The 27,939-nt window shown below is 50.9% G+C and overlaps 2 protein-coding genes across 4 annotated transcripts in view; both read right to left on the bottom strand.

Annotated features, from left to right (window-relative positions):
* Nucleotides 1-1,252, bottom strand: part of HNRNPUL1 (heterogeneous nuclear ribonucleoprotein U like 1) — a 36,371-nt gene extending 35,119 nt beyond the window's left edge. Inside the window, exon 1 of the mRNA XM_058280292.2 lies at nucleotides 1,063-1,252. Coding sequence (XP_058136275.1) covers nucleotides 1,063-1,237 — 175 coding nt within the window. The 5' untranslated portion in view covers nucleotides 1,238-1,252. The remainder of the gene's footprint in view (nucleotides 1-1,062) is intronic.
* Nucleotides 1,253-1,846: 594 nt separating this feature from the next.
* AXL (AXL receptor tyrosine kinase) overlaps nucleotides 1,847-27,939 on the bottom strand; it is a 29,326-nt gene continuing 3,233 nt past the window's right edge. For 2 of the 3 annotated variants that reach the window (XM_004479907.4, XM_058280290.1), the window contains 16 exons: nucleotides 24,389-24,469; nucleotides 24,162-24,277; nucleotides 21,312-21,522; nucleotides 20,859-20,998; nucleotides 20,046-20,196; nucleotides 19,803-19,829; nucleotides 18,606-18,738; nucleotides 18,223-18,314; nucleotides 15,996-16,091; nucleotides 15,786-15,863; nucleotides 14,179-14,271; nucleotides 13,718-13,839; nucleotides 12,988-13,097; nucleotides 5,738-5,897; nucleotides 5,128-5,264; nucleotides 1,847-3,548 (listed from right to left, as the gene is read on the bottom strand). In XM_004479907.4, the coding sequence (XP_004479964.2) occupies nucleotides 3,197-3,548; nucleotides 5,128-5,264; nucleotides 5,738-5,897; nucleotides 12,988-13,097; nucleotides 13,718-13,839; nucleotides 14,179-14,271; nucleotides 15,786-15,863; nucleotides 15,996-16,091; nucleotides 18,223-18,314; nucleotides 18,606-18,738; nucleotides 19,803-19,829; nucleotides 20,046-20,196; nucleotides 20,859-20,998; nucleotides 21,312-21,522; nucleotides 24,162-24,277; nucleotides 24,389-24,469 (2,099 nt within the window). In that variant the 3' untranslated portion in view covers nucleotides 1,847-3,196. The remainder of the gene's footprint in view (nucleotides 3,549-5,127; nucleotides 5,265-5,737; nucleotides 5,898-12,987; nucleotides 13,098-13,717; nucleotides 13,840-14,178; nucleotides 14,272-15,785; nucleotides 15,864-15,995; nucleotides 16,092-18,222; nucleotides 18,315-18,605; nucleotides 18,739-19,802; nucleotides 19,830-20,045; nucleotides 20,197-20,858; nucleotides 20,999-21,311; nucleotides 21,523-24,161; nucleotides 24,278-24,388; nucleotides 24,470-27,939) is intronic. The other variant, XM_004479908.4, reaches the window with a different exon arrangement.

Below are 27,939 nucleotides of genomic sequence, written 5' to 3'. Positions count from 1 at the left end.
AGCGGGTAAAACCACTAGAACCAATCAAACAGAAGATCGGCAGAAGCCCCGCCCCCCGTTGCTTTAAGAAACCGGAAGGAGATTTATTAACGAAGGGCCCGCCCTTGCCGTTAGGGCGGTTTCAAAACAATCTGCCCACCAATCGCAGTTACTGTTTTATTTCGTAAAGCTACACTATAGCTGGATCGCTTTTGGAAAAGCTAACCAGATTGGCCCTTTTTCAGAGGCCGGCCTCAAAAGTTTCGCTGTACAGGGAGGAATATGAAATAGAGAATAGATAAATTGTTCTTAACCTGGAAAGAAACTCACTTTCCTTTACGAAAAACAGCATTTGACTCTGGAGAGTCCTGGATTCTAAAACAGAGGCTAAACCAGCACCTGGAGAAAAGTGGTAAAGGAAACTGTACCCCCTCCCCTTTGATAGTACATCTCCCAGGGCGCCTCTTTCCTCCATCCTAGCTTCGCGGCCGTTTTCTCTATGGTTGGTACCTTAAGTGGAACGGGCGCTCTGCAGATTACCTCCCTCCCCCCTCCGAAAGAATCCCAAAACTGCTTGTTTTTGCTTTTTTACCTCAAATCTGTTTGGCAGCTATACTGACAAACTCAAACATACGGATACGTAGTTAAGCTTCACATTAAAAAATGCAAACGCCACAGAGTTTGACAAAGACTACTCCGCAGCTGGGGCGCTGCACCACCTGTCGCCTCTAACTCAAAAGACACAAAGCTCCAGTAAGATACACAATCGACGTACACAATACAACCTCTCTCTGTCCACTGAGCCACACCTTAAGGCCACAAAAGCAGCACACAGCCTCAACTTAGAAGAAAGCACACACACGCAGATCTATAAATTGATGTGACCCAGCCCAGATGCATAAATTCTGAGGATAATACACCAATTCAGGACGTACACCAGTTCATCAGACTGCATCGTTTATGTGCCCGCTAAGGTCCGCACAGATAGGCGGCATCAAACGGTAAAGACATACAGGACAATTACACTACAAGCTTCCAGGAACCTAGACACAGCACCCACTCAGAAGAGGGGCAGACACTCACGTGGGCCCGGAGGTTCCAGTCCAGACACCCCGCCCCTCGCCCACGTTCGACTTCCTCTCTCCTCCCAGCTTCCCACAAGGATTTGGTCTAAAAGTTTGTGGCCCGGATTGAACTGTTCCCGATCGTCAGAAGTCGCCACCGGGGGGCGTCCGGGCGCTGCCAAGGGTTCTTCCATCGGCTACGGGACACACCCAGGAACGGGTGCCGGTGATGCCAGCAAGACAGTGTGTTTTGGCAAGACCTTTTGTGGCCTGCAATTATCACCAAGTGTTCTGTGTTTGTGTCACTATGTGAGTTTGTACGTTTGGGTCTGTGAGTACCTGTTGTACTTTATATATCTCTGCGTACTTGTGTCGCTTTCATCTTTCAAAGTCTGTCTTACTCTGTGTTACTCTAAGTTTCTTCTTATTCCTGATATCCGCCTGTGGATATGTTTGCAAATATATCTGTATCTGCGTAACTTGTGTATCTCTTCAGAGTCTCTGTATTTGTGACCAGGCAAGCCTCAGGATGTCTGCTGATCTAGTTGTCTATTCTTTTGGGGTCTCTGGGTGACCCTGGGCATATCTATCTGTTCCTAACGGGGGGTTTCTGAGAGTCTATGTTCTTGGCTTGTGTGTCTTTTGTCTACGTGTATGTATTTTCGTTTCTACCCTCTTAGCAGCTTTTTAGTGAGGTGACAACTCTGAGTCCCTACCCCACTATTTGTTTTACTGATAGGGAAATTGAATTGACAGGGAGAGGGGCCATACCCCAGCCAATTAGAGACAAGAGGAGACAGAAGTGTGATTACAAAGTTTTATATGACCTGAGCCCCTCTGGAGGCACCAGAATCCACACTCTGTACATGGGGCATGAGGGACTGGCTCAGGAGGGCAGCATGGCCCAAGAGGGGGGAAGATTGTCTCCTGGGGCAAAGGAGGCACCCCTAATGCATTGCAAAGGCTTGAAGGCAGCATGCCCCCAATTGAGGGTAGGGGCAAGCAGAGGAGGCTAAGAAGGGAAAGGGGTGCACACAGAAGAATACTATTCGGTTTGAACCTTGGAATCATACTAATATCCTAGACCTGTGGACCTTTAGAATCTTTGAAACCTAGAACATTTGAGTCTTAGAACTATAGTGCGTAGAATCTTAAGATTTTAGAAATGTGGATTCTTGGATCCTTAAGAACTAAAATCCTAGAAAGACAGAATGTAGCATATTTCATAGAGGTGACCAACATTAGAAATGATTAGAACTTTGGTGTCTAGAATCTTAGAAATTTACAGCTGTGAGAGTCTTAGAACTTTAGATGCTTAGGATCCATTATCTGGACCAATAGAATCTAGAGTGCCTGGGACCATAGAACAGATCAACATTAGAATCTTAGAGTTTAATAATCCAGAATCTCAGAGCATATGCTTTAGAATCTTAGAGAATCTAGGTTTGTAGAGTCTTAGAACATCACATCTCAGAACATTAGACCTTAGAACCTCCAAGTTGAGACTCTTAGAGTTTTTGAAATTCAGATTCTAGAATCCTAGATTCTTCAGATCCAGGTTCTTAAAACAGGAGAATCTAGGGTCATAAAGTCTTAGAACCTAGAATTGACTGTCTTTAGAATCCTAGAACTTCAGAATATAAAATTTTGAAGACTTATCACCTAAAGTATTACAAAGCCTTAGATCCTAGAACTGGAATCTTAGAGCTTTAAAAGCTAAAATCTTGGGGCCTTATCAAGAATAATATCTTAGAATCAGGAAATCTAGATTTGTAGAATTTCAGAGCTTTAGTTCCTCCATATCTAGAATCTTAGAACGTTATGATTGGAGTCCTTGGAATTCCAGGACCTTAGAATGAAAGACTCATAGCATCTTTGAAACCTAGAACCTTTTACTCTAGATTCTTTAGACCTTAGAATCTAGAATCTCAGAATATTATATCTAGAATCTCAGGACCCTTAGGGACTACAGTCCAACCCCTTCTTTTTATGATGGGGATACTAAGACCCAGAGAAGGGGTATGGTCTGTTTGGGATGTGGAGGTGGGGTGGGTGGGAAAAGAGGGCTTGGGTGGGAAAGTAGTGGGGGAGGGTTCCCCCAGTGGCAGTGCCTAGCTTGGGTCCTGAGAGGGAGTCCCAGGTGGAAGGTTGATTCAGGCTCCATCCTCCTGCCCTGGGGTTGCTGGGGAACCCCTGTTGGGAGGCAGGGTGGGGCCAGGAGCTGTGGAAGGGCAGAGGACATAACGTCCGGCAGGATGGACCTCGGCGGCGGTGAGGCAGCTGCAGGCGTCCTTAGGATCAGGCTGGGTGGGGGGCTCAGCTCCTCCGGCAGCTCCAAGGAGCTCAGGATGACCCCCACCCTCATCCATGTTGACATAGAGGATTTCATTGGGCCCCTGGGCTGGGGGCAGGGCCTTCAGCGTGTTCTCCAAGTCCTCCCGCAGCTCTGCAAAACTTGGCCGGTCCCGGGGGTTTAGCTCCCAGCAGTGGGTCATCAGCGCATACCTGGGGCAACAGGGTGAGAAGTGGGAGCTGAACAGGGGCTTGGAAGGGGAGCATTCTGTGAATCTGGGGGCACTTTGGTGGAGGGGGCTGGAGGGAATCTCAGCAGTTTGGCAGCGCTATGGGAATTGGGAATTCCCAAGAGCTTCTGAGGGGGTTCCTGGGAGACTCAGGAGCTGGGGAGGGTCTTGGGCTCTGAGTGTGGAGTGGTATTGTAACAAGGGCTTGTTAGAACAGAGCTTCCCCGGGAGGGTGGTTTCCCAGAACAGACTTGGGCCTCCAAGTCTGGCTCTGCCACTTGCAAGTGGTGATGGCTTAAAATCTACTCACAGATTCTTCCACAGTCCTCCCTTCAAAAGATGTAGCCTAATTCCTCTCCCTTTGAGGCTAGGCAGAACTTAGTGACATGCTTCTAAACAGTAAGGTGAAAGTGATGATGTGTGAAACTTCTGAGACTAGGCCATAGAAAGCACTTCTGGATTCCTGCTGGCTCATTCTGGGGGGACCCAGCCACCGTGTCATGAGAACCCACAAGCAATGCTGTAGAATGATCCATATGGTGAGGAACTGGGGCCTCCTGAGTGAGCTACCTTGAAAGCAGATCCTTCAGACCCAGCCTTCAGATGACTGGTGGCCCGGCTGACAAAAGGACCCTAACATCATTACAGACCCTGAGCCAGAATCACCCTGCTAAGCTCTTCCCAGACTCCTCACCTTCAGAAACTGTGTGACATAATAGGTGCTTGTGTTCAGCTACTCAGTGTTGGTTTTTTTTTTTTGGGGGGGGGGGTGGTCAGGATAACTAGTACACCATCTGTGCAACCTTTGGCAAGTGATTCAACCTCTCTGTGGGCCTTGGTTTCCCCCTCTGCAAACTGGGAACCATAATGGAACCTGCCTATCTCTTATGGCTACGGTGACTTGACACATATAAGGTACCTAAAACGTTGCCTTCTAGTAAGTGCTGCGGAAGCATTAGCTGAAATACTTATACTCTTTAGTTCTTGAAATACCTAAGGAAGATCTGGGGAGACTGGAACCCTAGGCTGCCCCTCCTGACTGAAGCAACCTCCTGTTTACCCCAAAGGGATGGTTAAAGGCTGTGCTCTTCTCCATGTGCTGCACTATGGCAAAGGTTGATAAACACTGCCCCAGAGAATCCTGGGAACATCTCAGATGAGGCCTGAGAGTCTGGAGAAGGTCGGAGAAAGAGCTGAAGTACGTTTAGGTGCATCTGGGGAAGTGCGGGGTTCACAGGAGGCATGGAGGGATTAGAAGTCTCTGGAGTGGGAGTCTCAGAGGCAGGGCCGCCAGGTGAGGGACACCTGGCTGAGGGGGCTGACCCAGCCTCCATTCCGCACACCCAGGCAATGGAGGAGAAGGTGCCACTTGCTAATGGGCATACCCACCGTTGGCTAGCAGAGGTCCTGAGAGCACTGGCCAGGGGGCATGTGGGTTACTCAACAGTCTGAGGGATTCCAGGAAGGTTTTAGAAGGTGGATATGTTGGGACTGTATGGTGTGCTTAGGAGATCAAAGCGACTTCTGGGATTGGGAAGGGAGGGGGTCCTGAGGGGTCTCACAGTCCATCCAGGCAATCCATAGGCTGCTTCAGGCGGTTCCCCTGGCGCAGATAGTCGTAAATCTCGCTGTTCTCCACTCCTGGGTATGGGGTTTGGCCCCGTGTGGCAATCTCCCACATCGTCACCCCAAAAGACCACTGTGGGGGACAGAGGGGAGGAAATTGGAGGGCCTCTCCTGCACAAAGATGCTCCCCAGCACAGCCATCTCTGTGGTACTTCATAGTTATTCCTAGAAACACTCAGGCACAGGTACTGACACGCATGTGTGTACATAAATGTGCTCCCACTTGTGTGCATTTACATACGTCATGGACACGTGGCCTCGTGTCACCTCTCCACCCCAGCTGTACACATGCATTCATGCTTACCAATGCTTCTCCTGACCTAGCTTGTCCACATGTCCCACAGGTGACCCTGCCACCAGGCACACGTGGGCCCATGCATAACCCCAGTGGGCACACGCCGTTCACAGATGGCCGCCATGCTCCAAGCCTAGGTCACGGGGGCAGGCCACTGCACAGGAGAGCACCCATGTTCCTTGAACCCCTGTGCCCACAGCTGCCCAGGGCACCATGAACCGACCATGGCCTCCTGCTTTGGGCACACGCACCACGTCGCTCTTGCTGGTGTAGACTCGGTCAGCCAGGCTCTCGATGGCAATCCACTTGACTGGCATCTTGGCGATGCGTCCCTGGCGGTAGTAGTCCCCATTGTAGATCTTCTTGGAGAGCCCAAAGTCCGCCACGCACACGGACATGTTCTCATTCAGCCTGCCCAGAGTGGGGACGGGAACAGGGTCAGGGCATCGGCCGCTTCCACCAGGAAGTCTGCCCTCATTCTCAAACCCTCCTTGGCCTACAGCCCTGGATGATCTGCTTGAAGGTGCGATTCCATCACCTCACACCCTCTCCCCAGTCCAGAAGGGAACTGTTTGGCTTCTTGCTCCCTCCGTAAAATGAAGGTGGGACCAAGGGCTTCTAAGGTCTCTCCCAGCTTTGACTTTTTGCCAGATTCTAAGATCCTTCCTAGGTTTGAATCCCTGATTTAAAGCAAAACAAAATAGAACATTTCCTTGAAGTATACTATACATACAGACATGCGAATCACAAATGTAGAACTCACTGATTTCTCACACACACACCAATGTAACCAGTGCCCAGATTAAGGAATAATGCTGTGGGGCATGCATACAATGGAATACTATGCAGCAAAGAAAAAGAACAAACTACTGATCCCCATAGCTATGTGGGCTAATCTCAAAAACATCATTTTAAAATAACAAGTGTTGGTGAGGATACAGAGAAATAGGAATGCTTATGCATTGTTGGTGGGATCGTAAAATGGTGGAGCCACTGTGGAAATCAGTTTGGCGGTTCCTCAGAAAGTTGAACATAGAATTGTCATCTGACCAAGACATCCCAATTCTCGGTATTTACCCAAAAGAACTGAAAGGAGGGACTTGAACAGATATTTGTACACCAATATACAGAGCAGCAATATCCCCAAGAACCAAGACCCAAAAGGTGGAAGCAACCCAGTGTCTTTCAAGAGATGAATAGATAAGCAAAATGTGTTATATCCATGCAATATAATATTATTCAGCCATAAAAAGGAATAAAGTACTAGTAAGTGCTATATCATGGATGAACCTCGAAGACATCAGGTTGAGTGAAGTAAGCCGGATACAAAAAGACAAATATTGTTGATCTTGCTCATATGAAATATGTAAAATAAATAAATGTGTAGAGACAGGTAGTAATTACAGCTTATCAGGGCCCAGGGGGTGAGGGGAATGGAGAGTTAGCGCTTAATGGATGCAGAGTTCCTGTTGGGATGTTGAAAAAGTTTGGGTAATGGGTGGTGGCTGTAGCAGCACAATATTGTGAATGTAATTAATATTACTGAACTGTACACTTGCATGTAGAGTGAAAGATGCCAGACACAGAGGTATATATATAAATATCAGTTTAGGTGGCATTTAAGATCACATGTTGGAACAACCAGCAAGATGGCGGCAGAGTAAGGAGCTCCTAGAGTCAGCTTGTGCTACAGGGAAGTTAGTAATCACTCAGAATCATCTAAAGCACCTGTTTGGGGGCTCCAGGAGACCAGAAGAGCATCCTGCAACATCCTTCCAAAGAATGGAAGGAGGAGACTGCCCATCCTGCAGGAAAGATTTGTAAGTAGAGTACGCCATGCCACATGGCTGGTGCCCATCCTCCACTGGCAGCACAAGCCACCTTGGGGGCTATTCTGTGGCTGGAACTAGAAGCTCCACTTCCCAAAAATGGGAAGGAAGAGATGCTCAGGCACCAACTTCAGCTACTGATTAATAAATTCAGCAGGCTAAAGTATAATCCTGAAAACAGCTAAAGTTTGAACCTGTCCAAGTTGGGAAAAGGCCGGTAGCCACCATTTTAATTCTGCCCCCAGCATGAGGGGAAGCCAGGCTGACTGAAAATCACAGTGACGGTAGGGACTGGTTTCTTTCACCCAGATCAGCCTGCAGCCCTAGCCTAGGCTTTAGTCCTACCTCTAGCAGGGAGGAAGCTGGTGGACCCTGCACCAGCCTCTCACAGTAACTGTAGGTACACTTGGCTGGCATAGACTGAATAGTCAAAAGTCTACGGGGGCAACTGCAGTTATTTTGAACCCACACAGCATAGTTTGCTGCCCATACCTGCAGCTCCATCCCCACCCCAGGCAGGGGAGAAAAGGGCATGAAACTTCATCAGTCCCTCTGAGCAACTATGGTCTAGGCCTGCATGACTTGGATTATTACACCTGGCTGTGGCTCTGTCCCAACCCCTGGCAAAGGAGAAAGTCGGGAGAAGCTTTGTGGGTCCCTCGGGCAATGAGGGTAGCTTGAGCCTCCACAGCTTACAGCACTGACTACATCCTTGGCTCCTACTACACAACACCAGCAAGGGAGAAAGGGAAAGAAAGCCCTAAACTAAAGAGAGAAACTGCACCCAGAATAAATACTCTAGTAAACCAGATGCCAAGACACCAACAAAAAATTACAATCCACACCAAAAAACATGAAGATATGGCCCAGTTAAAGGAACAATTTAAGCTTCCAGATGACATAAAGGAGTTGAGACAACTAATCATAGATGTTTAAACAAATCTCCTTAATAAATTCAATGAAATGGCTAAAGATTATGGATTTTTTAAAAAGGCTATTAAGAAGACATTGGATGAGCACAAAGAATTTGAAATCATACATAGAAAAATAGCAGATCTTATGGGAATGAAAGGTGCAATAAGTGAAATTAAAAATACACTGGAGTCATATAATAGCAGATTTGAGGAGGCAGAAGAAAGGATTGGTAAGCTTGAAGAAATGGCCTCTGAAAGCAAACATACGAAAGAACAGATGAAGAAAGAATGGAAAAAATTCAACAAGTTCTCAAGGAATTAAACGACAGCAAGAGATGTACAAACATATGTGTCATGGGTGTCCCAGAAGGAGAAGAGAAGGGAAAAGGGGCAGAAGGAATATTTGAAGAGATAACAGAAAATTTCTCAACCCTATTGATGTCCAAGAAGCACAACATACTCCCATCTGAATAAATCTGAATAGACCAACTCCAAGATACGTGCTCATCAGAATGTCAAATGCCAAAGACAAAGAGAATTCTGAGAGCAGCAAGAGAAAAGCAATACATAGCATATAAGGGATACCCAATAAGATTAAGTGCGAGGGAAGGGGTTGTGGCTCAACTGATAGAGCATCTGTCTACCATGTGGAGGGTCCAGGGTTTGATCCCCAGGGCCTCCTGACCCATGTGGTGAGCTGGCCCACGCACAGTGCTGTTGCATGTAAGGAATGCCATGCCACGCAGGAGTGTCGCCTGTGTAGGGGTGCCCCACGTGCAAGGAGTGTGTCCCTCAAGGAGAGCTGCCCCACACGAAAAAAAGCGCAGCCCACCCAGGAGTGGCGCAGCACACACAGAGAGGTGACACAGCAAGATTACTCAACAAAAAAAGTGACACAGTTTCCCGGTGCCTCATGACAAGAGTGCAAGTGGACACAGAAGAACACACAGTGAATGGACACAGAGAGCACACAACAGGGGGAAGGGGAGAGAAATAAATAAAAGATAAATCTTAAAAAAAAATGAGGGTGAGTTTAGAATATTCAGACAAACAGAAACAGAGTTTAAAACCAAAGACCGGGGAAACGGACATAGCTCACCAAAGACCGGGGAAACGGACGTAGCTCAACAAATAGAGCGTCCATCTACCATATGGAGGGTCCAGGGTTCGATCCCTAGGGCCTCCTGACCCACGTGGTGAGCTGGCCCACACGCAGTGCTGATGTGTGCAAGGAGTGCTGTGCCATGCAGGGGTCCCCCTGCTTAGGGGTCCCTCATGCGCAAGAGTGCACCCTGTAAGGAAAGCTACCCCACGTGAAAAAGCGCAGCCTGCCCAGGAGTGGTGCCACACACAGGGAGAGCTGACACAGCAAGATGACGCAACAAAAAAGAGACCCAGTTTCCCAATGCCGCCGGATAATGCATGCGGGCACAGAAGAACAAACAATGAAGGGACACAGAGAGCAGACAATGGGGGGAAGGGGAGAGAAACAAATAAATCTTAAAAAAAAAAATAAAACCACACACCAGCTTTGCAGGAAATACTAAAGGGTGTGCTACAGTCTGAAGAAAAGACAAGAGAGAGAGACTTGGAAGAGTCTAGAAATGAAGATTATTTCACTAAAAGTAACTAAAAGTGTCAAAAGAGTGGTGAAAATAAAATATGACAGATAAAACCCTAACGTTCAGGAATAAACTTAACCAAATAAATTTAACCAATAAACTTACCAAACCTAAAGCACTTATATTCAGAAAACTACAACTCATTGTTAAAAGAAATTTTAAAAAGACCTAAATAATTGGAAGAACATTCTATGCTCACAAATCGGAAGACTAAATATCATTAAGATGTCAATTCCACTCAACTTGATATACAGATTCAATGCAATCCGATAAAAATTCCATGAGCATTTAAAAAATAAATGAAAAACATGATTATCAAATTTATTTTGAAGGGTAAGGGATCCTGAATAGCCAGAAACATCTTAAAAAGGAAAAGTAAAGTTGGAGGACTCTCATTTCCGGACTTTAAATTGTATTACCTAGCTACAATGGTAAAAACAACATGGCACTGGCATAAAGACAGACACATAGACCAATGTAATTGAATTGATAGTTCAGATACAGACCCTCACATCTATGGTCAAGTAATTTTTGAAACTCAATAAAAGAAAAAGAAAAAAAAAAGTGATTTTTGACTAGCCTGTCAAACGCACCCAGCTCGGGCAGTACAGTCCATTCAAAAAATGGTGTTGAGAGAACTGGATATCCATAGCCAAAAGAAGGAAAGAGGACCCCTACCTCACGCCTTATGCAAAAATTAACTCAAAATGGATCAAAAACCTAAATATAAAAGCAAGAACCATAAAGCTTCTAGAAGAAAATGTAGGAAAATATCTTCAAGACTTGGTGGTAATAGGGTGGTTTGGGGGAAAAACACACCAAATGTAAGATAAGGACTAGAATTAGTAAGATTTTGACAATATTCTTTCATAATTTTTAATAAACGTCTCACAGCAATGCAAGATGTTGGTGGAGGGCTGAAGTGTGGGACCCCTGTATGATGTTTGTAAGTTTGAACTTTCTAAGTTCATAACTTTTACTATACACTTAATTGTTTATGTATGTTCATATATAAATGATATAAAGATAATAATAATTTTTAACAAATGTCTCACGACAATGCAAGGTGTTGGTCGAGGGTTGATATACAGGACCCCTGTATGATGTTATGCATGTTTGCTTTGTAAGTTCACAACTTTTACTGTACACTGATTGTTTATGTATGTTCATATATAAATGATATAAAAATAATAATAATAGGGTGGGTTGCAGGAAAAATACTTCGGTTAATAGTAATATTTTGACTATACTCTTTAATCATTAGTTAAAAATGTTTCACAAAAATGCAAGGTATTTGTGGGAGAGTGAGGTGTGAGAGTCCTGTATGATATTATATGTGTTTGTTTTGTAAGTTCACAACTATTACTATACACTAATTGTTTATGTATGTTTATGTATGAGTGACATACTTCAATAAATTTTTAAAAAAAAGAACACATGTCAGAAGTCAGGTTGCAGGTAGTGGCTAAGAAGGGACAAAAGGCAGCCTGCAGGGGACTAAAACTGTTCCTTCTTTGATATAGTGGTGGTTCCATGGGTCTAGCCATGTGTAAAAATTCATTGAGCTGCACACTTAAGATTTGTGTATTTCAATGTATATAAAATATATCTCAACTTCTTCAGATACTAAAAAAAGAAGAAAAATAACCCTATTACCAGCTCTCCGGAAGCCCCTCTAAAGCACCCTTCTGGTAAGTACCCTCCAAGGGCAATGCCATGTCCATTCCTAACAGCACGGATTACTTTTGCTTGTTTTGAGGTTTATATACATAGATGATCCCCTGATTCTTGCCTCTGAGTTGCAGGGATTCTGTTCCCCTAAGTACTGGCAGCTCTTTACCAGTGTGGTGAGGTAGGGCAATGATGTGCCAGGAGTGAACCCTTAATTGCTGGGTCAAGGAAAGGTCCAGAGGTTCTGGGGGAAACACGAAACATCTGGGGTGTTGGCAGTGGAGCGCATGGGAGGCTTGGGGTTGTGGCCAGTTGCCAAGTGGTAAGGAAGTATTTCAATATTTGAACAACATAGCAAAAAGCTATAAAGGTGCATAAAAGAGTCGATTGTCCATCCCGATTCCTGGTGTCGTAGTGACAATTGGGAGCTTGTCTGCTCAAGTTTCAGTAATAAAGGAATTCCATTTTGACTGAATCTATAAGCTTTTAGGCATACTTTCCAGTTTACAGAAAATACTGGGGACAGAGGAACAAGGCAAATGCTACCATAAGGAAACAGACCCATCTTGAATTTGGGACATGCTGTAAGACAATTGGCCTAGCCTCTTCCAAAAGAATATGTCATAAGAATATAAAAAGGTGGGGGTGGTGCCTATTGTGGATGAAAAGAGACCAAAGGGGCATAACAACCAAATACAATGTGGGAACTTCGATTAGATCCCATTCAGGAAAAAAAAAGTAGCTGTGAAAGATATTTTGGGGGACAATAGGTAGAGCTTGAATAGGGACTGGATATTAGGTTATATTATGAAGTTATTGTTCATATTCTTAGGTGTAATAATAGAACTGTGGTTATTTGGGAGAAAGCCCATATTCTTAGGAGTTGCCTACTAAAGATTTAGGGCTGAAGCAACTTACTTTCAAATGATTTAAGGGACGAGAGAGAAAGAAAGAGAAGAGGAAAGGGAGGGAAATTTTCCATTTCCATTTGTGTCTTGTAGAAGATTCTCTGATTCCCCATCTCCAATTTCTTGAAGTCCAACACTGTAATGAGACTAATATTCTACAGTACTTCCCCCGCCCCCAGCCCCAACTTATCCCTTGTTTTGTTTCGCTTATTTCCTGCTTGACCATTGGAAAGGGTAGGATGGGCAAGAAAAACTCAGCATGGGGGAGCAGAGACAGCTCGCCTGTCACCACCCCCATCGGTCCCAAGGCTCCATCCCTCCTCTTCCCCTTTGCTCACCTCGTGCTTGCCATTGAGCCTGCTCTCACCTCTTTTCTCTCCACATCCTAATACTGCTACGAGATTTCAGTTTGGGGACCACCTCCTCCAGGAAGCCTTCTCTGACCCGCTTGCAGGCCTAATATCCCAGTCCTGAGCTCTGGCCTGCCCTGAGGAGGGGGCTGTCGTGCCCCCTCCATCCTGGCTGGGGAGGGGGTCCCTGGAAAGCTTGGCACTCACATGCAATTCCTGGCAGCCAGGTCCCGGTGTATGAATCTCTTGGTGCTCAGATACTCCATGCCGCTGGCAATGTCTGCCATGAACTTCACCAGCATCTGGGTGGGCAGGAACTGGGGGTCCAGGGCAGGGGGTGGGGATCCAAAGCCCTGGAGATCCTCCACCTCTTGCCTCCTCCTTCCCTTCCCGTGTGCCTCGCTCTGCCTGCTGTGGAGTTAAATCCGACCCCCGCCCAGGGCCTTGAAGACCCTAGCGCTATGTTACCCTCTCCCACCCCCTCTCTGACTCGACCTCCAGTTGTTCTTGCCCTTGACATACACTCCAGGGCTCCTCAAACGAGCCATGCTCGTTCCCACTTCAGAGCCTGTGCCCGCCCTGGAATGCTTCCTGCCCAGATGTCCTCCCTCAGTCCCAGCTGGCTCCTTGAGGGCACCTCCTTGGCCAGGCCTGCCCTGTCCCCTGTCCTCCGGCCATCAGGACCTATCATTCACCTTACTTGACTTCCTCCCTAGCACCTCAGTCATCTTGCTTATTTATCGGTTCCCTGGCTACTGCCTGGCCCCTCTGCTGGAAGATGCGTTCAGGAGAGCAGGGCCCGAGGCGCCCCGTCCTTGCTGTGGCTGAGCTGCGCCTGGCACCGCGGTGGTCAGTGCTCAGGTAATATCTGGGCCTGGATCAGGCAGAACCCAAGCCCGGGCAGTCTGGCTCCAGGGGCCACATAAATGGTCCTCACCACCGGCTGGTCCCCGAGTCGGGAGTACAGGAGGAAACTGTGCAGGTCTCCGTGTTTCATGAAAGGTAAGATGACCACAGGCGCCGGAAAGCCCTCGTGTTCAGAGTCCTGGAAACAGACGCCTGAACCCCCCCAGCAGGCCTGTCATTCCTGGGGCAGAAGGGGAAGCCAAGCCCCGCCTCCCAGCCAGACTCAGGCTCCAGCTCTCCCTCCCCCTCAAAGCTGGCCTCCAAACTGGGGGGTGGGGTGGCAAGGCCAAGGCTTCAGAGAAGCCATTTCCGCGTTTCCCAGGGATGTTTCTGGAGCCCTCCTAGGGACCAGCTATTTCTGGAAAAGGTTAGAGGTCATATTCCAAGTTGCTGAGCCTGCGGGAGGGGGAAGCAGGAGCCAGGAGGTTTGACCTGCCCTCTGGGCTTGCCTTCAGGGGACCTGGAGACCCCCTAAATCTGCCTCTCCCTCACCAATGAGCCTCATAACGTTGGGGTGGTCAAACTCCTTCATGCAGACGGCTTCCCTCAGGAAGTCCTCCAGCTCCGACCTTGTGCAGATGGCAACTGAGGGGAGAGAGGAGGGTGGGTAAGGAGGAGGCATGGGAAGAGAGAAACCTCTTCCTCACCGTCGTCATCAGCATCTCACCTACAGCAAACGCGGTTGCGGGCTTGCTTAGTAAGTGAGGGGCTGTGCTCAGTGCCCTACGCGTATTAACTCGTGTAATCTTCTGAGATGCTACTCTTCTTCCCATTTTAGAGAGGAGGAAACCAAGCTTAAGGAAACCGCGCAAGGGCACATACAGCTTGGAAGTGGATCAAGCAGAATTCAAGCCCAGGGCAGCCTGGCTCCAGGGTCCGCGCTTAGCACCAGGCTAGGCTGCTTCTCAGCACATTCCAACAACTGTGGAAATCCATACGGTAATTATTATCCTGTTTCACAACTCAGGACACTGTGGCTCATGGAGACAAAGTGACTTGCCCAAGGCTGCACAGCTCGGATTCAAAATCCAGGACTAGAAATTACCTGCTATATACAAAGTGCTGAACATTGAATGTGTGAATGAATGAGTAGGAAATCCAGGTCTAGAACATTACCTGGTATACACTAGGTGCTCAGTAATGAATGAATGGGTGAGCGGTGATGCAGTAGTCCAAGCTTTTGACCCCTGGGATCCAGAACGGGTCATGCCTCCCTCCCCTCCAGCCTCAGCCTGACTTTTGAGGCTCTTCCTTCCCTGTGTGGAAAGGACTTGGCTCCAGATGCCCGGTGCTGTGTGGCCGTGGATGTGCTTCCGCCCTCTCTGATGCAAACAATATACTCATAGTCCACATTGATAGCATGCGCTGTGCGCCACCCCCAACAGTAAGTGCCGTGCCTCACAACAGCTCGAGGAGGGAGGGGCATTATGATCCCTTTTTCTAGATGAGGGAAGGGCAGCTCAAAGAAGGAAAGTCACTTGCTTGAGATCACACAGCTGGAAAGTGACAAAGCCGTGTGTGCCTCATTCCCAGCCTTCTCCTGCTCGTCTGTCTTTGTAACCCAGGGGGTTCCTTCTCCTGCTGTTTTCCTGTCAGAGTTTGACAGTAGGAGGCACTGATGGGAGATGGGCAGGCAGGGGAAGGGAGAAGGCAGGGCATTTTGCCTTCTGTCTTTCTTTGGGAATCACCAGGGCAGGGCTCTGTCTCCTCTGCCTTCCTAGCTCCCACAGGGTAGCCCTGAACTCTGTGCTCCAGACTCTGTGCTCCAGACTCCCACCAGCTGCCCCTGGCCCCTGGGCTCTCTGGCAGTACCACCTGCTGGCTCTGGGTGGAAGTGACTGCCTGCTGTTACTAATTTCTAGATGGCCTCCCTACCCCCAGATGCTCCTTCAGTCCTTCCTGCACCTTTGCAGTAAGATCCCCGTATTAAATTCCTGCACTCGAAGTACCTGGCCTGGGCTCTGTGTCGCGTCTGGAAACACTGGGGTGCTGCACTGGGGTTAATTTGCTTTACTTTTTCTGCTCTCCCACCTGCTTAGGGGCATAGGGAAGAGAGCTGGGGTGAGGGGAGGGGTCCCCCCACGGCCATGCCAACTCACTCTTCATCGTCTTCACGGCCACTTTGAGGACGGAGTCATCCTGGTTGAGCTGGCCCTCCATCACAGCGCCAAACTCTCCTGTGGAGACCAGAGGGAGACCTTAGGGGGCAGTGGGGACTGCGTTCTCTGTGGTGGAGTGGTGGGGGCTGAGGAAGTGACAGGCCTCGGGGTTCGGGGATTGCACGTGTGTCGTGAGAAGGGGACACTCACCTTCTCCCAGGGTCTTCCCGAGAGCCACCTTATGCCGGTCCACCATCACATCCCGCAGCTTCTCCTTCAGCTCCTCGCTGATGCCCAGGCTGTTCACTGCATGGGTGGGGCGACAGAGCCACGCCACAGGGTCGACGCCGAGGCGACGCTCCCCAGCAGGGACATACTTGCTGTTAATATACTGAACTATTTCTGCATTAGTTTGAAAATAGCTTCTTCCCTGAGCACCCGCCCCCCCACACACATACCCTAGCACCTTCTCTAGACTCCCTGAAGCTTCCTCCAAAGCAGGTAAAAGCCTGGCCTGAGATCTTGTTTCAGTGGCATCCTGACTGTCAGTGCCCTGCTCTAGCAGTTGCTAAAAATAGGAAACTTTAAAAAATAATATATATATATTTTATCAGAGAAGTTATGAACCTACAAAGCAATCACGCAGAGTGAGGAGAATCCCCACACATCACCCCCCCACCAATACCTTCCATTGTTGTGGAGCATTTGTTAACAGATTATGAAAGAACGTCATCAGACTGTTCCCACTAACTGTGGTAATAGCCACAGCCCATCTGCCACCACATGGCCCAGTGTGCTATACGGCCCCATGCCTTGTAAAGTCCATCCAAAATGTACACTCAGCGGCTCCCGCTTTCATTGCAGAGTTGTGTAGTCATCCCCTCAGTTAAATTTTGAACTTTTTCAAAAATTGGAGACATTTTATTCAAGTATAATATGTACAAGTCATAAGCGAGCCGCTCGGTGGATTGTCACAGCCCAAATCCAACTGCATAACTAGCACCCAGATCAAGATCAGAATGTGACTTTCTCTCCTCGGGCTAACTACTTTCCCGACTTCTCTAATCACACGCCTGTTTTCTCTGTTTTGGAATGCTATACAGATGGGATCACATAGTATGTTCTCATTTAGGTCTGGCTTCTTTTACTCAACATTATGTCTGAGAAACAGTTGCAATGTAATTGTTTTGTGTTATTGCAGTGCATTTATTTTCAGTGCTGTATTGCAACAGTTCTCAAAGGTATTGGCCTCTGGACCTCTCTACATTCTTAAAATTGTTGAGGACTCCAAATAGTTTTTGTTTGTGTGAGATATATGTATCGATATTTAATGTTGAGAAATGTTTAAAACACAAGAGCACACTCACATTCCATCAACCATCAGAGTGCTGAGATGTCATCTCACATCAGGGAGCCTCTGGAAGGTCCACTGATGCTCATGAGAGAATGAGAGGCAAAAAGGGAAAAGGACATCTTAGCATTATTAGGAAAATATTTTGACCTCGTGGACACCCTGCAAAGGTCTAGGGTACCCAAGGGGACCCTGATCACACTTTGAGAACTGCTGCTTGTATATTATTCCATTCGACCTCTGCAATGTCCTGGTTTTCCTTTTCTTCTCCCCTTAAATAAAGGTCTTTCCCAGCTCTTTCCAAACATCCCTCTGGGGCCCTGGCAGCCTTCTCGCTGGGTACTAGAAAGAGACCTAACTCCGTCCTTTTTTTTTAACTTCAACTTGCCCAGTTGAAAAAATGAGAAGATTTGATTGGGTGCCTCTGAGTTCTCTCTAACAGACTGTCTGTAGGTCTAAGATTCTATGATTTGCGAGATTCTAAGGGTCTATAGTACTGAGGCTATAATTTTCCATGCCAAGGTCGATTCTCCTGCTCCACCATGCTCTAACTCTACTGGGCAGTAGAGCGTGGCAGTGAAGCGGCTGGACTGCAGAGGGCACCTGCCTGGGTTGGAACCCCAGCTCTCCTACTTATGAGCTGCGTGGCCGTGAGTGAGTTGATTAAACCACCTTATGCCACAGCTTCCTCATCTGTGAAGTGGAAGTGACAACAGCGCCCACCTCACTGGGCTGTTGTGAGGATGCTGGGAGGTTAACGTGCTTAGAATAGTGCCTGTCGCACAGGAAGTGCCGGTTGTCATCGTTGTCCTCATCGTCACCGTCTCATCATCATCATTACGTTGTTCTAAGATCCTGTGGGGCTGAGATCTGGTGTTTCTAAGATTTATTGTCTCTAAGATCCTATTTTTCTAAAGTTCTGTGTGCTTCCATACTCCCCTTGTCCTGAGGGTCCGTGGCTCTAAGATTCTAGCATTCCAAAACCTGCCGAAACCTTGGGTTCATGCGTCCCCAGGTGCCCGGGAGGCCCAGATCGTGACACTCTTTGGCCCCCGACCCAGGCAGGGAGGCATGGGGTTCACTCACAGGTGGCTTCAGTGGTCCGGCGACTGTAGGACTTGCGGACACGGTATCTGACCACCAGCTCGCCCCTCTCCACTATCGGCTCGAACGCCTCTCTGGGGGAGGGGGGGGGAAGGTGAGGGTGGGGCAGAGCTGTGTGGCCGTCCCTCCTCCCACCAGCGGTGAGACAGAGCACCATCCCAGGCCCCGAGCCCTGCCCACCTCCCCCCTGGCATTGGCCAGGACTGTCTTGGAAGCCGCCTTCCACCTTCCATTCCCTGCCCACGCCCTTGCCCTCACTCGGATTCCGGATCATCTCTCTTTCTGCACCACCCTCCTTGCTGGTCTCTCTGTCCCCAGCCTCTCCATCCTGGTCTATGTGAGCTTCTCACGTGCTTCCAGCTCACCCAAAGCGGGTCTCCTTCTTCCGCCGGTGGATGAGGAACAGGGCCAAGATGAGGACGCAGGCGGCGGCCACAGCTGCTCCCAGCAGTATGTACCACCAGGGCCATGAGAAGGCAGGGCCTGGGGGTTCACTCACTGTCAGGGGGTGTGGGGAACAGGTCATGGCTGAGGCCTGGGTCTAGCTCCCTGGGACCCGAGGTGGGTGATGTTGGGGGAGTCAGGAGGCACAGAAAAAAGGTGTGGACAGATTAATTGGGGTGTGGTATGGGTGTGTCCATGGATGCATGTGGGTGGGGTGGGTATGGCAGACAGTGGATATAGTATGAATGGGAAGGGTGTGCAAGAAGGATGTGGGTCTATAAGGAACAGAATGTGGCATGTGCTAAGTGGAAAGGAGTTTAATGTGAATGTGTGAAGAGAGTGGGAGAGAGGAAGACTGGGAGGAGTGAAGGACTAATGTTTAAGGGGGGTGGGATGACTGTGTAAGGAGAATTGTAGGAAATCAAAGAAAAGTGTGTGGACTGAAAGTTGAGCATTGTGCTTGCAGTGTGGAATGTATTGTGAATGTGTAAGGGGTGTGCAAAATGTGTAACTGATGGAGAGAGAAGTATGGGTGCACAGTGGGTTTAGAAGGCTTGTGAAAAGAATGAGGAATTAAAATGAGATGAATGTGAAAGGAGAGAAGGATGAGTGTGAAAAGGGTATGTGGAAAGGCATATGAGGAATATTTAAGGATAGTGGGTTGTTATAAGGGTAGGCTGCGACAGTGCTAAGTGGGTAGTGTGGGTGTAGGAGGAATGTTTAAGAATTGTTGAATAATTATTTGAGGATTGGAATACTCCATCAATTTGTCCAATCTCTGTGCATCCATTCTCCATCCATCCGTTCAACTCCATTCACTTATTATTCATCCATTCATTCACAGTCACCTACCCTTTTATGCAGTCCATCTCCCCGCCTACCATCCATCCGTCCATCCATCCATCCATCCATCTGCCCACTTGCCCACCATTCAGTGAGTAACTATAAGGGGCTGAATTCTTCTAGGCAACTTCATCAAGGACCACACAAATGCAAGAAGGAGGTGGTTTGTGGTGGTGAGTCTGAGAAACCTAAAAGGGATGTGCAAAGTGTATGTGTGTGGTGATGGGGTCCTCACTGGGTGCTGAGGGGAGGGAGAAGGGTGCGAAGGCCCTTACCCAGCAGGTGGATTGGTGGACGTTGTCCTGTGAGGAGAAAGGACAGAGGAGAGACACTCTCAGAGAGGGAAAGCCTGGTGAGACACGTGTGAGGCAGTGAGGGAGGTGCTCAGGAGGGTTCAGGCTGGGAACAGAGCCGAGGCTGGGGTAAGGCTAAAGGTGCAGGGAGAGAGCCAGGGGTATCTGGGAGAGACAAAGTCCCCGTGCGTAGGGCGAAGGGACCCAACATAGCTGCAGGGTTACCTGGATGCCAGGGCTCCAGGGCCAGGGGTTGGCTCCAGGGCCCATCCCCAGCCGCAGTGTAGGCCGCCACGCACACCGTCAGGTTGGACACCATTCCTTCCCCCCGCAGCTCCAGCGTCACCTCCTGCTTTAGCCCTATGTCCATGAGCACCTACGAGGTCCAGAAGTGGCATCAGGGGAGAACTCCTGGCCCCTGACTCTTGAGCCTTCACCCTCTGCCCTGACTCGCCATCTCTTTCTTCAAACCCTTTGCTCATGCCCCAGTCCCCACCCCCTACCCCTTCCTACCCTTCTTCTCTGCATCTTCCTATCTCCATCCCCCCCAAAATATCTGCTCTGTGAGCGTGGGAACTGGATCTGTTTCATTCACAGCTGAGTCTTCCATCCCTGGAGCACACAGTACTGCGCAATAAAAACTGAGTGCTCAACTCTTCACCTTCATCTCCCCCCACTTCTAATCCCTCATTCTCTCCCCCCACATCTCTCTACCCTCAAGGTTGCTGTTAGCCAGGGCAGTACCTTTGGGCAAATTAGGAAAAGGCACTCCTTCCTCAAGACATTGTACAATGATCTGCTATAAAATTGGCAAAGTAACTATTTGTCTACTGAAGTGCTTTGGCAATGGTTCATAAATAGCTACTCCCTAACCCTCTCCCGCACCCCCTCAACCTCCCCAGAATGAACCTCTCCAGAATGGAGCACAATTACCTACTACCCAACCTGCACAACTGTCCATGGCTGCCCTGTCACCTTCTCCTCCCCATCTCCCTCCTCCCCCCACCAGTCTACCCCAACCCAGCCAGCAGCACCCACCTCAGGGGTGTCCTGGCCTTGATACGCCAGCCGGTACCCTAACAGCTTGCCCTGCAGGGGCGCCCTTGGCTCCTGCCAACGCACGAGGGCCTGGCTCCCATTCCGCACGGCTCTAATGTTCTCGGGGGGGCCCAGGGGCACTGGAGGACAGGGAATAGGGGAAGCTGGCACCCCCACCTCCTCCTGTCCACCTCCCCTATGCCCAGGAAGTGGGGCAGTGTGCAAAGGGCACGTGCGTGGGCTAACTCATGCAGGCCCTCCTTGAGCAGAAGCACAGGGGAGAGGTCAGGGAGCAATGCCAGAGGGTAGTGCTGAGGGGTCAGAAACTGGGCAGGAAGGAGGAGATCTAAGGCCACGTGGAGCCAAATGGGTGAGAGGAGGCGCTGGGGCTGGCACTGTGCAGTGGGGTAGTGAGCGGAGGCCTCCCCCCACGCACCCCCAGCCCCGTCTTACCTCCCTCCAGCGTCTTCACGGGAAGCCAGTGGGTCCAGGGCGAGGGGCCCTGGCTGCTGGTGCACGACACCCGGATGTGATAAGGGGTGTGGGGGTGGAGGCTGCCCAGCCGAAGCTGGTAGGGCGGCACGGCCGCTTGCAAGGTGAGGGGCTCCTCCGGGGGATCTAGGTCTCCCAGCCAGCTGGCCACCTCATCGTCCGACAGCATAGCCTGGGGAGAAGGAAGTGGGGAAGGACAGCCACACGATCACGTGAGGCAATCACGCAGCTCTCAACTGTGGTGGTCCAAATGCCACTACCCAGCTCTGCAAGGGTGCGTATGTGTCCCTGGGATTGCGAAGCGTGGAAACCACATGCCGCACGATGTGGCCCCATCACCACTTGCAAAAGCCACCTCTGGCAAGACTCTTTCCTTCTCTGAGCCTCAGTTTCCTCATCTGGAAAACGGGGGTTCAGAGGAGCAAATGCCGTACAGGGTAGTTTAAAGATTAAATGTCGTTGTGCCTGAAAGACAGCTGGGACAGTGCAGGGCAGTGGGCAGCATCAGTGATAACAAAGACGACGGGGAAGTGTGATGATGACAATGATAATGAATGAAGGTACACTGTGCAGCTCATTTCCACGTGTTTAGCCCCACGCAAAAGGAATGCCGAACAACAGAAGTCAGAAGAGAGGTCATTTCTGGGGGCCTGAGGGAGCCTTCAGGGGGTTGGAGAAGGTTCTGTATCTTGATTTGGAGAGTGGTTACATGGGTGAAGGCAAGTGTGGCACAATCTAGGTGTACACTGGAGATCATGCACATTATGTGAGCTATGTCACTATAAAAAGAAAAACACACCAAAATTTTCTGCGCACTGTGCTAAGCCATTTACAGAACTGAACTTGTTCTGCACGGCGGGGACTGTGGTTATCCCCATTACAGATGAGGACACTGAGACTGGGGGAGATGGAAACACCGGTCTGGGGTCATCAGCTCATCATGGATGAAGCTGGGACCTGAACCCCATTCTGTCTCCAAAGCCTAGGCCCTCCTGGTGGTAATGATGCCCCCTGAAGGACATCAGTCCCAGAAACAAAGCAGCCCAGAGACAGGCAGTTAGCTTAGTGCTGAGAAGCACAGGTGCTGGAGCCTGGGTTCAAATCCACCGTCTCCTTGCTCTGTGCCTCCATTCCTCAGCTGTAACATGGGCTAACAACAGCGGCCCCCGACTTCACTGGACAGGCTGCCTTGATGCACGTTAAGTGTTTAGAAGATGCTTAGGAGTTGAGTGTGCACCATTATTACTTTGTGTGCGTGTGAGGTTGCCTGGGAAGAAGTGTCAAATCCCGCACCCCTTGCACAGGGGCACAGGCTCGCACACCCACTGGGCCACCAGGAATGGCACAATCAGGAAAGAGGGGGCCATAGCCAGGGTACACATCTGCACAGGCTGCCACAAGCCAACCACAAAGCTCCAAGGCCACACAACCCAAGACCGCACGGCTTGGGAGTGGTGACACCCAGGGCCAAACCGTCACCAAGAGACCCCCACCCACCCTGCCACACAGTGTTTTGCAGAAGGAGTTTGCTGCTTAGAGGTGTGGGCTCTGAAGCCAGGTTCCTTGGGGCCAGGTCCTGGCCACTTATTTACTGGGTGTCCTAGGGTGAATGTCTTTCTCTGAGTCTTAGTCTCTGCCTCTGGAAAATGGGGATCCAAGAGTCCCTGCTTGGCAGAGCATGAGGTGTAATGACATGAGTCAGGTAAACTGGTCTGTACATCACCATCTTAACAGCCAACATTTCTTGAGTGTCAGTTATGTACTAAGCATCCGAGTTCCCGGACTAACTCATTAACTTCTCACTACCTCTCTAAGGGGTCGGTTTCTTTTCTTCATCCCCATTTTATAAGTGAGGAAACTGAGGCCCAGAGAGGTTCAGCAGCTTGCCTGAAGTCCCATGCAGCCACGTGGGAAGATGTTGATACCATGAGGCCGCGGGAGGAGGTGGGCAGGTGCCTGGTGGGCAGCGGGAGAGGGGCAGGAGGCTGTCTCATCCCTGCTTTCTGACCCGCAGTGACAGATGGGAAGGGGAACCTCCGCCAGGACAGAGGGAGCGGGGTGCAGACGGTCAGCCTCCCCCTGCCCGCTCCCACTTCTCTTTTTCCTGGGACGGCTGTGACCCTCCCGCCCGAGCCCTTTAGCCCCACTTGTGCACAGCAGGAAGTGAGACCTGGAGAGGGAAGAGACGATACACTTCTGCTTTCTGGGGGGCACTTGGTGGACAGGGGTGGGGACGCAGCTGATGCCTGACCCTGGCATTTGAGGTCTACCAAGTGGGGACCAGCCTCTGGAATTGAATGTCAGTTTCACTCCTTCCTGGCCCTGTGGGAGCAAGCCACTTCCCCTCTCCGGGCCTCAGCTCCCCCTCTGTGAAATGGGGATGATGGTGGTAAGTACCTGACTGACTTGTCATGAGATTTCAGTGAGTGAAGGTCAGGAATAAGCTTCAAACAGTGCCCAGTGTAGAGGAGACATGCAGGAAACTGTTAGCTCTAATTATTTTTAGTACTGGTAATGCTAACTCCAGCCAGAGTGGAAGCCCTGAGACAGCAAGGCTGGGGCTCTCCTAGTCACTGCTAGGTCCTCTGCATCACCCAGCATGGGACTGAGCACAAAGCAGGGCACAGGGAATCATTATTGGGCCGGTGGACAAGAAGTGCTGGTGGTAGAGATGGGATCTGAACTCGGGACATCTGGTTTACCCCGAGGTTCTACTGCCTCTTAACAAATGAATGGCTGGGAAGGGCTGGGAGCTTATAGGTGTGAAGGAAGAAGAATGGAGACTGAGGTGAGCAAAGTCTCGGGTCTCACCTGCAGGGTACAGTGGGTGAGAGGGTAGATGCCGCTCAGGCCTGGGGTCCAAGCCACCTCCAGCTCCGTGGGCCAGCTGGAAACAAGGTGGAGGTCTTGGGGCCGCTGGGGGAGCACTGTGGACAGACGAGAGGAGGGACTGACCCTGGGGCTCTTTTCCAAAAACTCTTCCCCCTTGCCCTCTGTCCTACCCTCTGACCCCAGCCCCCCGCCCCCTCTTCTGTCACCTGTGATGGTGGCCGTGCGGGATGTGGTGACTCCCTTGGCGTTATGTGCTTCGCAGGAGAAGGAGGACGTCTTGTTCAGGCCTGGGGAGTCCCACCAAGGAGGGACCCAGCGTCAGAGGTGGGGAGCACTCCCACCCCACCCAGCCTGACCGGGGTCAGTCCAGCCCCCACCGGACCGCTTGAAGGGGGAGGACAATGTGGACCACGTGTCAGGAGGCAGGGCTCCCTCCCCCAACACAGGGCAGGCCTCAGCCCCAATGCCCCATCGCAAAGAAACATAGACATACACTCCCACATTGACACACACACACACAGAAATACACAAGTAGACACACACAAACAGAAACACACATGCGCTCACACACATGCCTAAACACAAACACACACTGACCCACACAGGCGGGTGTCAAAGCCCATACACCTGCGAGCCACACACTCTCACAGGCCCTCGTTGGTGGCCTGACTGTACAAGTGTTTGTCCCTTTATCAGCTCCGCTCCTGCCCACCTTTCTACCCCCTTGTCCCCTCTCTTCCAGCCACACTGGCCTCCTGGGGTTTCTGGAATACCGAGTACATTCCCAAGTCTTAAGTGCAGAGGTAAATGCCGTTCCCTGTGCGTGTGTGCAGCCTGGTGTGTACCTAGGATGCTGTGTATTTGTGCATGTTGGGCATGCCTGTGTGTGCCCCTTGTGTTGGCTCTGCGTGTGCGTGTGTCTTTGCTGTGTTCCCACCACCACCACCACCACAGTGGGGAGAGGAGACGCGCTCCCTGCAGACACAAAGTTTCCTTCCCTGCGTCAGCAGAGGGAGTGGAGTGGAGGGAAAGCTGGCGAGGCCGGAAGGGGGTGGGCAGGGAAGCTCCTCCGCAGGCTGCCCGGGCGGCCTGTTCCCAGCCAAGGTCAGGTGCTCGGCCCCTGCCGCGCCGGGGAGGGACGGGACAGCCCCGGAGGCCGGGGTGGGGGCAGGGAGCCTGGGTCCCGTCCAGCCACCTGGCACATGAGGGCTGCCAGGGTCACCGCGCCGGAGCTGGCCCTGCCCGCCAGAGCAGCCCCCTTGGCAGGAGGGGGGCTCTGGAGCCAGGTCCTGTTCCGACCACAGCATTCCTGCCCCCGCATGAGTCACCCAGGGCGCCCCCCTCCCCGGGCACTTCCGGCCAGCCCGGGGGCGCCGCCCAGGGTCTGCCTGCCCCAGCTCCAGCAGGCACCGAGGGGAAGGGATGGGGCAGGGGATGGAGGGGTCTGGGACTTCTCCTCCAGCGCTGTCCCCCCACGCCAGGAGCGGGCGGACTCCAGATGTGCCTTCCAGATGTCCTGCCCACCTCCTCTCCTCCCCCCACGCTTTTCCAAGGGAATGAGGAGGATGGAGGGAGAGAGGGGCATGCACTGAGTCAGACAGAGGGACAGACTCACAAACTGATGAAATTCCTTGACCCCACACCCCCCCATACACACACAGTGAATCACACTTAAACACACAGGGGCTGTTATTGGCCTAAAGACACAGAAAATATGGCTCTCAACTAAGCTGCACACAGATACACAAGGACTGATGTCATAACACAGTGTCACAAGCACACTCAGTGCTCCCACACACAAATGGTCTGATGTTGGGACAAATGCATGGACACACAAACACGGTCCGGCACACAATCCATGCACGCACGTGCACATATTCATGACACCTAGCAACACAATAGTACACCTAGGCTGATGCTGACAAACACACACAAACATATCTGCATATTGAGATGCACACACCAAGCAACACACATACACTGAGGCTGAAGTGGACAAATAGATGCAGACCAGGACACGGTGGAGGCTAATGCCAACCTCAGCACACATGAGCACATCAAGGCACATACACACAGCATTCACCCACACCAAGACACAGCTGGACACACTCAGGGTGCTTTGGTCACCTTCGCTGAGATGCAGACTGATACACAAACACACACTTGCATGGACACGCAGGGTTGCTGCAGACACACAACCGTGGAGACACTGCTGTGTACCCATAGGTTGGCAAGACACACATACACACCAGCTGGTAAGCACCCAGGTTCATGCACCAAGACACAGCTAGGACCGATGCACACACGCACCCATGGAGACAAGAAGGGCCTCGTCACCTCCCTACTGTGACGACCCCCTGCCCCTCACATCTGCACAGACAGGGCCCATGATGACAGAGTTACACACCAACCCGTTCCCCCTGGGACAGACACACACATGTACACACAGCTGGTAAGAAACACACCAAGAATCTGGCACACACACAGGCTCACTGAGAGATGCAGGCTGCCACGCTGCCACGTGGATATGCACACACACATGTTCAGGGAGACACACACCAAACCAGTGATCTGGGGACACATCCTGACATGCCACAAGGAAAGAGACACCCATACCGGGAGGACACACACCTGCAGGGGCACACCCACAGGCTGACACTGTCACCGCTACACAGGGAAGTGTGCAAAGCAGCAGAGAGCCACATAGCACACACTCACACTGAGTCACAGCTGTGAAGGCACAAACACAAAGAGGGACAGACACAGGCTGATACTCCTGTCCTCAGCCACACACACACACGGACAGCCCCTGAGAAACTTACAGAGGTACACAGTAAAGACCCACAAGCTCAGTGGGACAGACACAAACTGACAGAAATGTACGTAGACCTCCCCCCACACACGTGTTCGGCCCGCAAGGAGGCACATCCTCATGCAGAGACTGATGCCGACAGATGCCTTGACACACAGTCCGGGGGACGTGGACAGAGGCCCCCCAGACACACACAGACCCCCGTGACTGCTCCCGCACACCTCCTAACACACACACAGACCCCCTTCCCTGCTCCAGCACACTTCCTAACACACACACAGACCCCTGTGACTGCTCCCGCACACTTTCTAACACACAGACTCTCTCACACCTGTGCCCCCCATTTCTCCTTTTTCCCTCAGAAGGGAGTTGGGGGTGGCTTCCCCTTCCCCCTGTGGGGGGTCCTGCCAGGCTGACTCAGTCCCTACTCGGCCACCCGAGCCACGGGCCTGAGTCACCCCTCTGGGGCCGACAAGCTCACGGCTTCCTTGCACACTCATGGGCCCTGGAATGCTGGGAATCTGGGCACCTCCCTGCACCCAGGAAGACCCCCGAGCAGCCCCAGTTCCCTCCTCACCCCCAGCAGGTGGAGGGAGCAGGAAGCCCACGCCCCCCTCCCCCGCCAGTCACTGCCCTCTGAGCCTCCCCATCTGTGTTCCTCTCTTTCTCTTCCCTCAGAGAGGGGGAACCCCCTGTCCATGGCCCCCCAGCTCTGCCTCTGACCGCCATTTGACCCCAGGCTAGGGGCCAAAGGTCTGGGTGGCCACCGGAGGCTGGGAGGGCTTCTCCCGTCGCTCAGAGGTCCCTGTCCTGCCTCCCTCTTCTCAGGCTGCCTCTGCGTCCTGCCCTTCCCTCTGTCTCCCATTTTGTCCCTCTCTCTCTCTGTTTTGGGCTCTGTGCCCCCTGCGGGGCCTGGGCTGGATGCCCTCCCCCTGACCTGGCCAG

Source organism: Dasypus novemcinctus, chromosome 18, assembly GCF_030445035.2.
Source record: "Dasypus novemcinctus isolate mDasNov1 chromosome 18, mDasNov1.1.hap2, whole genome shotgun sequence".
Classification (NCBI taxonomy): domain Eukaryota; kingdom Metazoa; phylum Chordata; class Mammalia; order Cingulata; family Dasypodidae; genus Dasypus; species Dasypus novemcinctus.
Note: the sequence above shows the minus strand (reverse complement) of the source record. Positions and strands in the feature narration are given on the sequence as shown.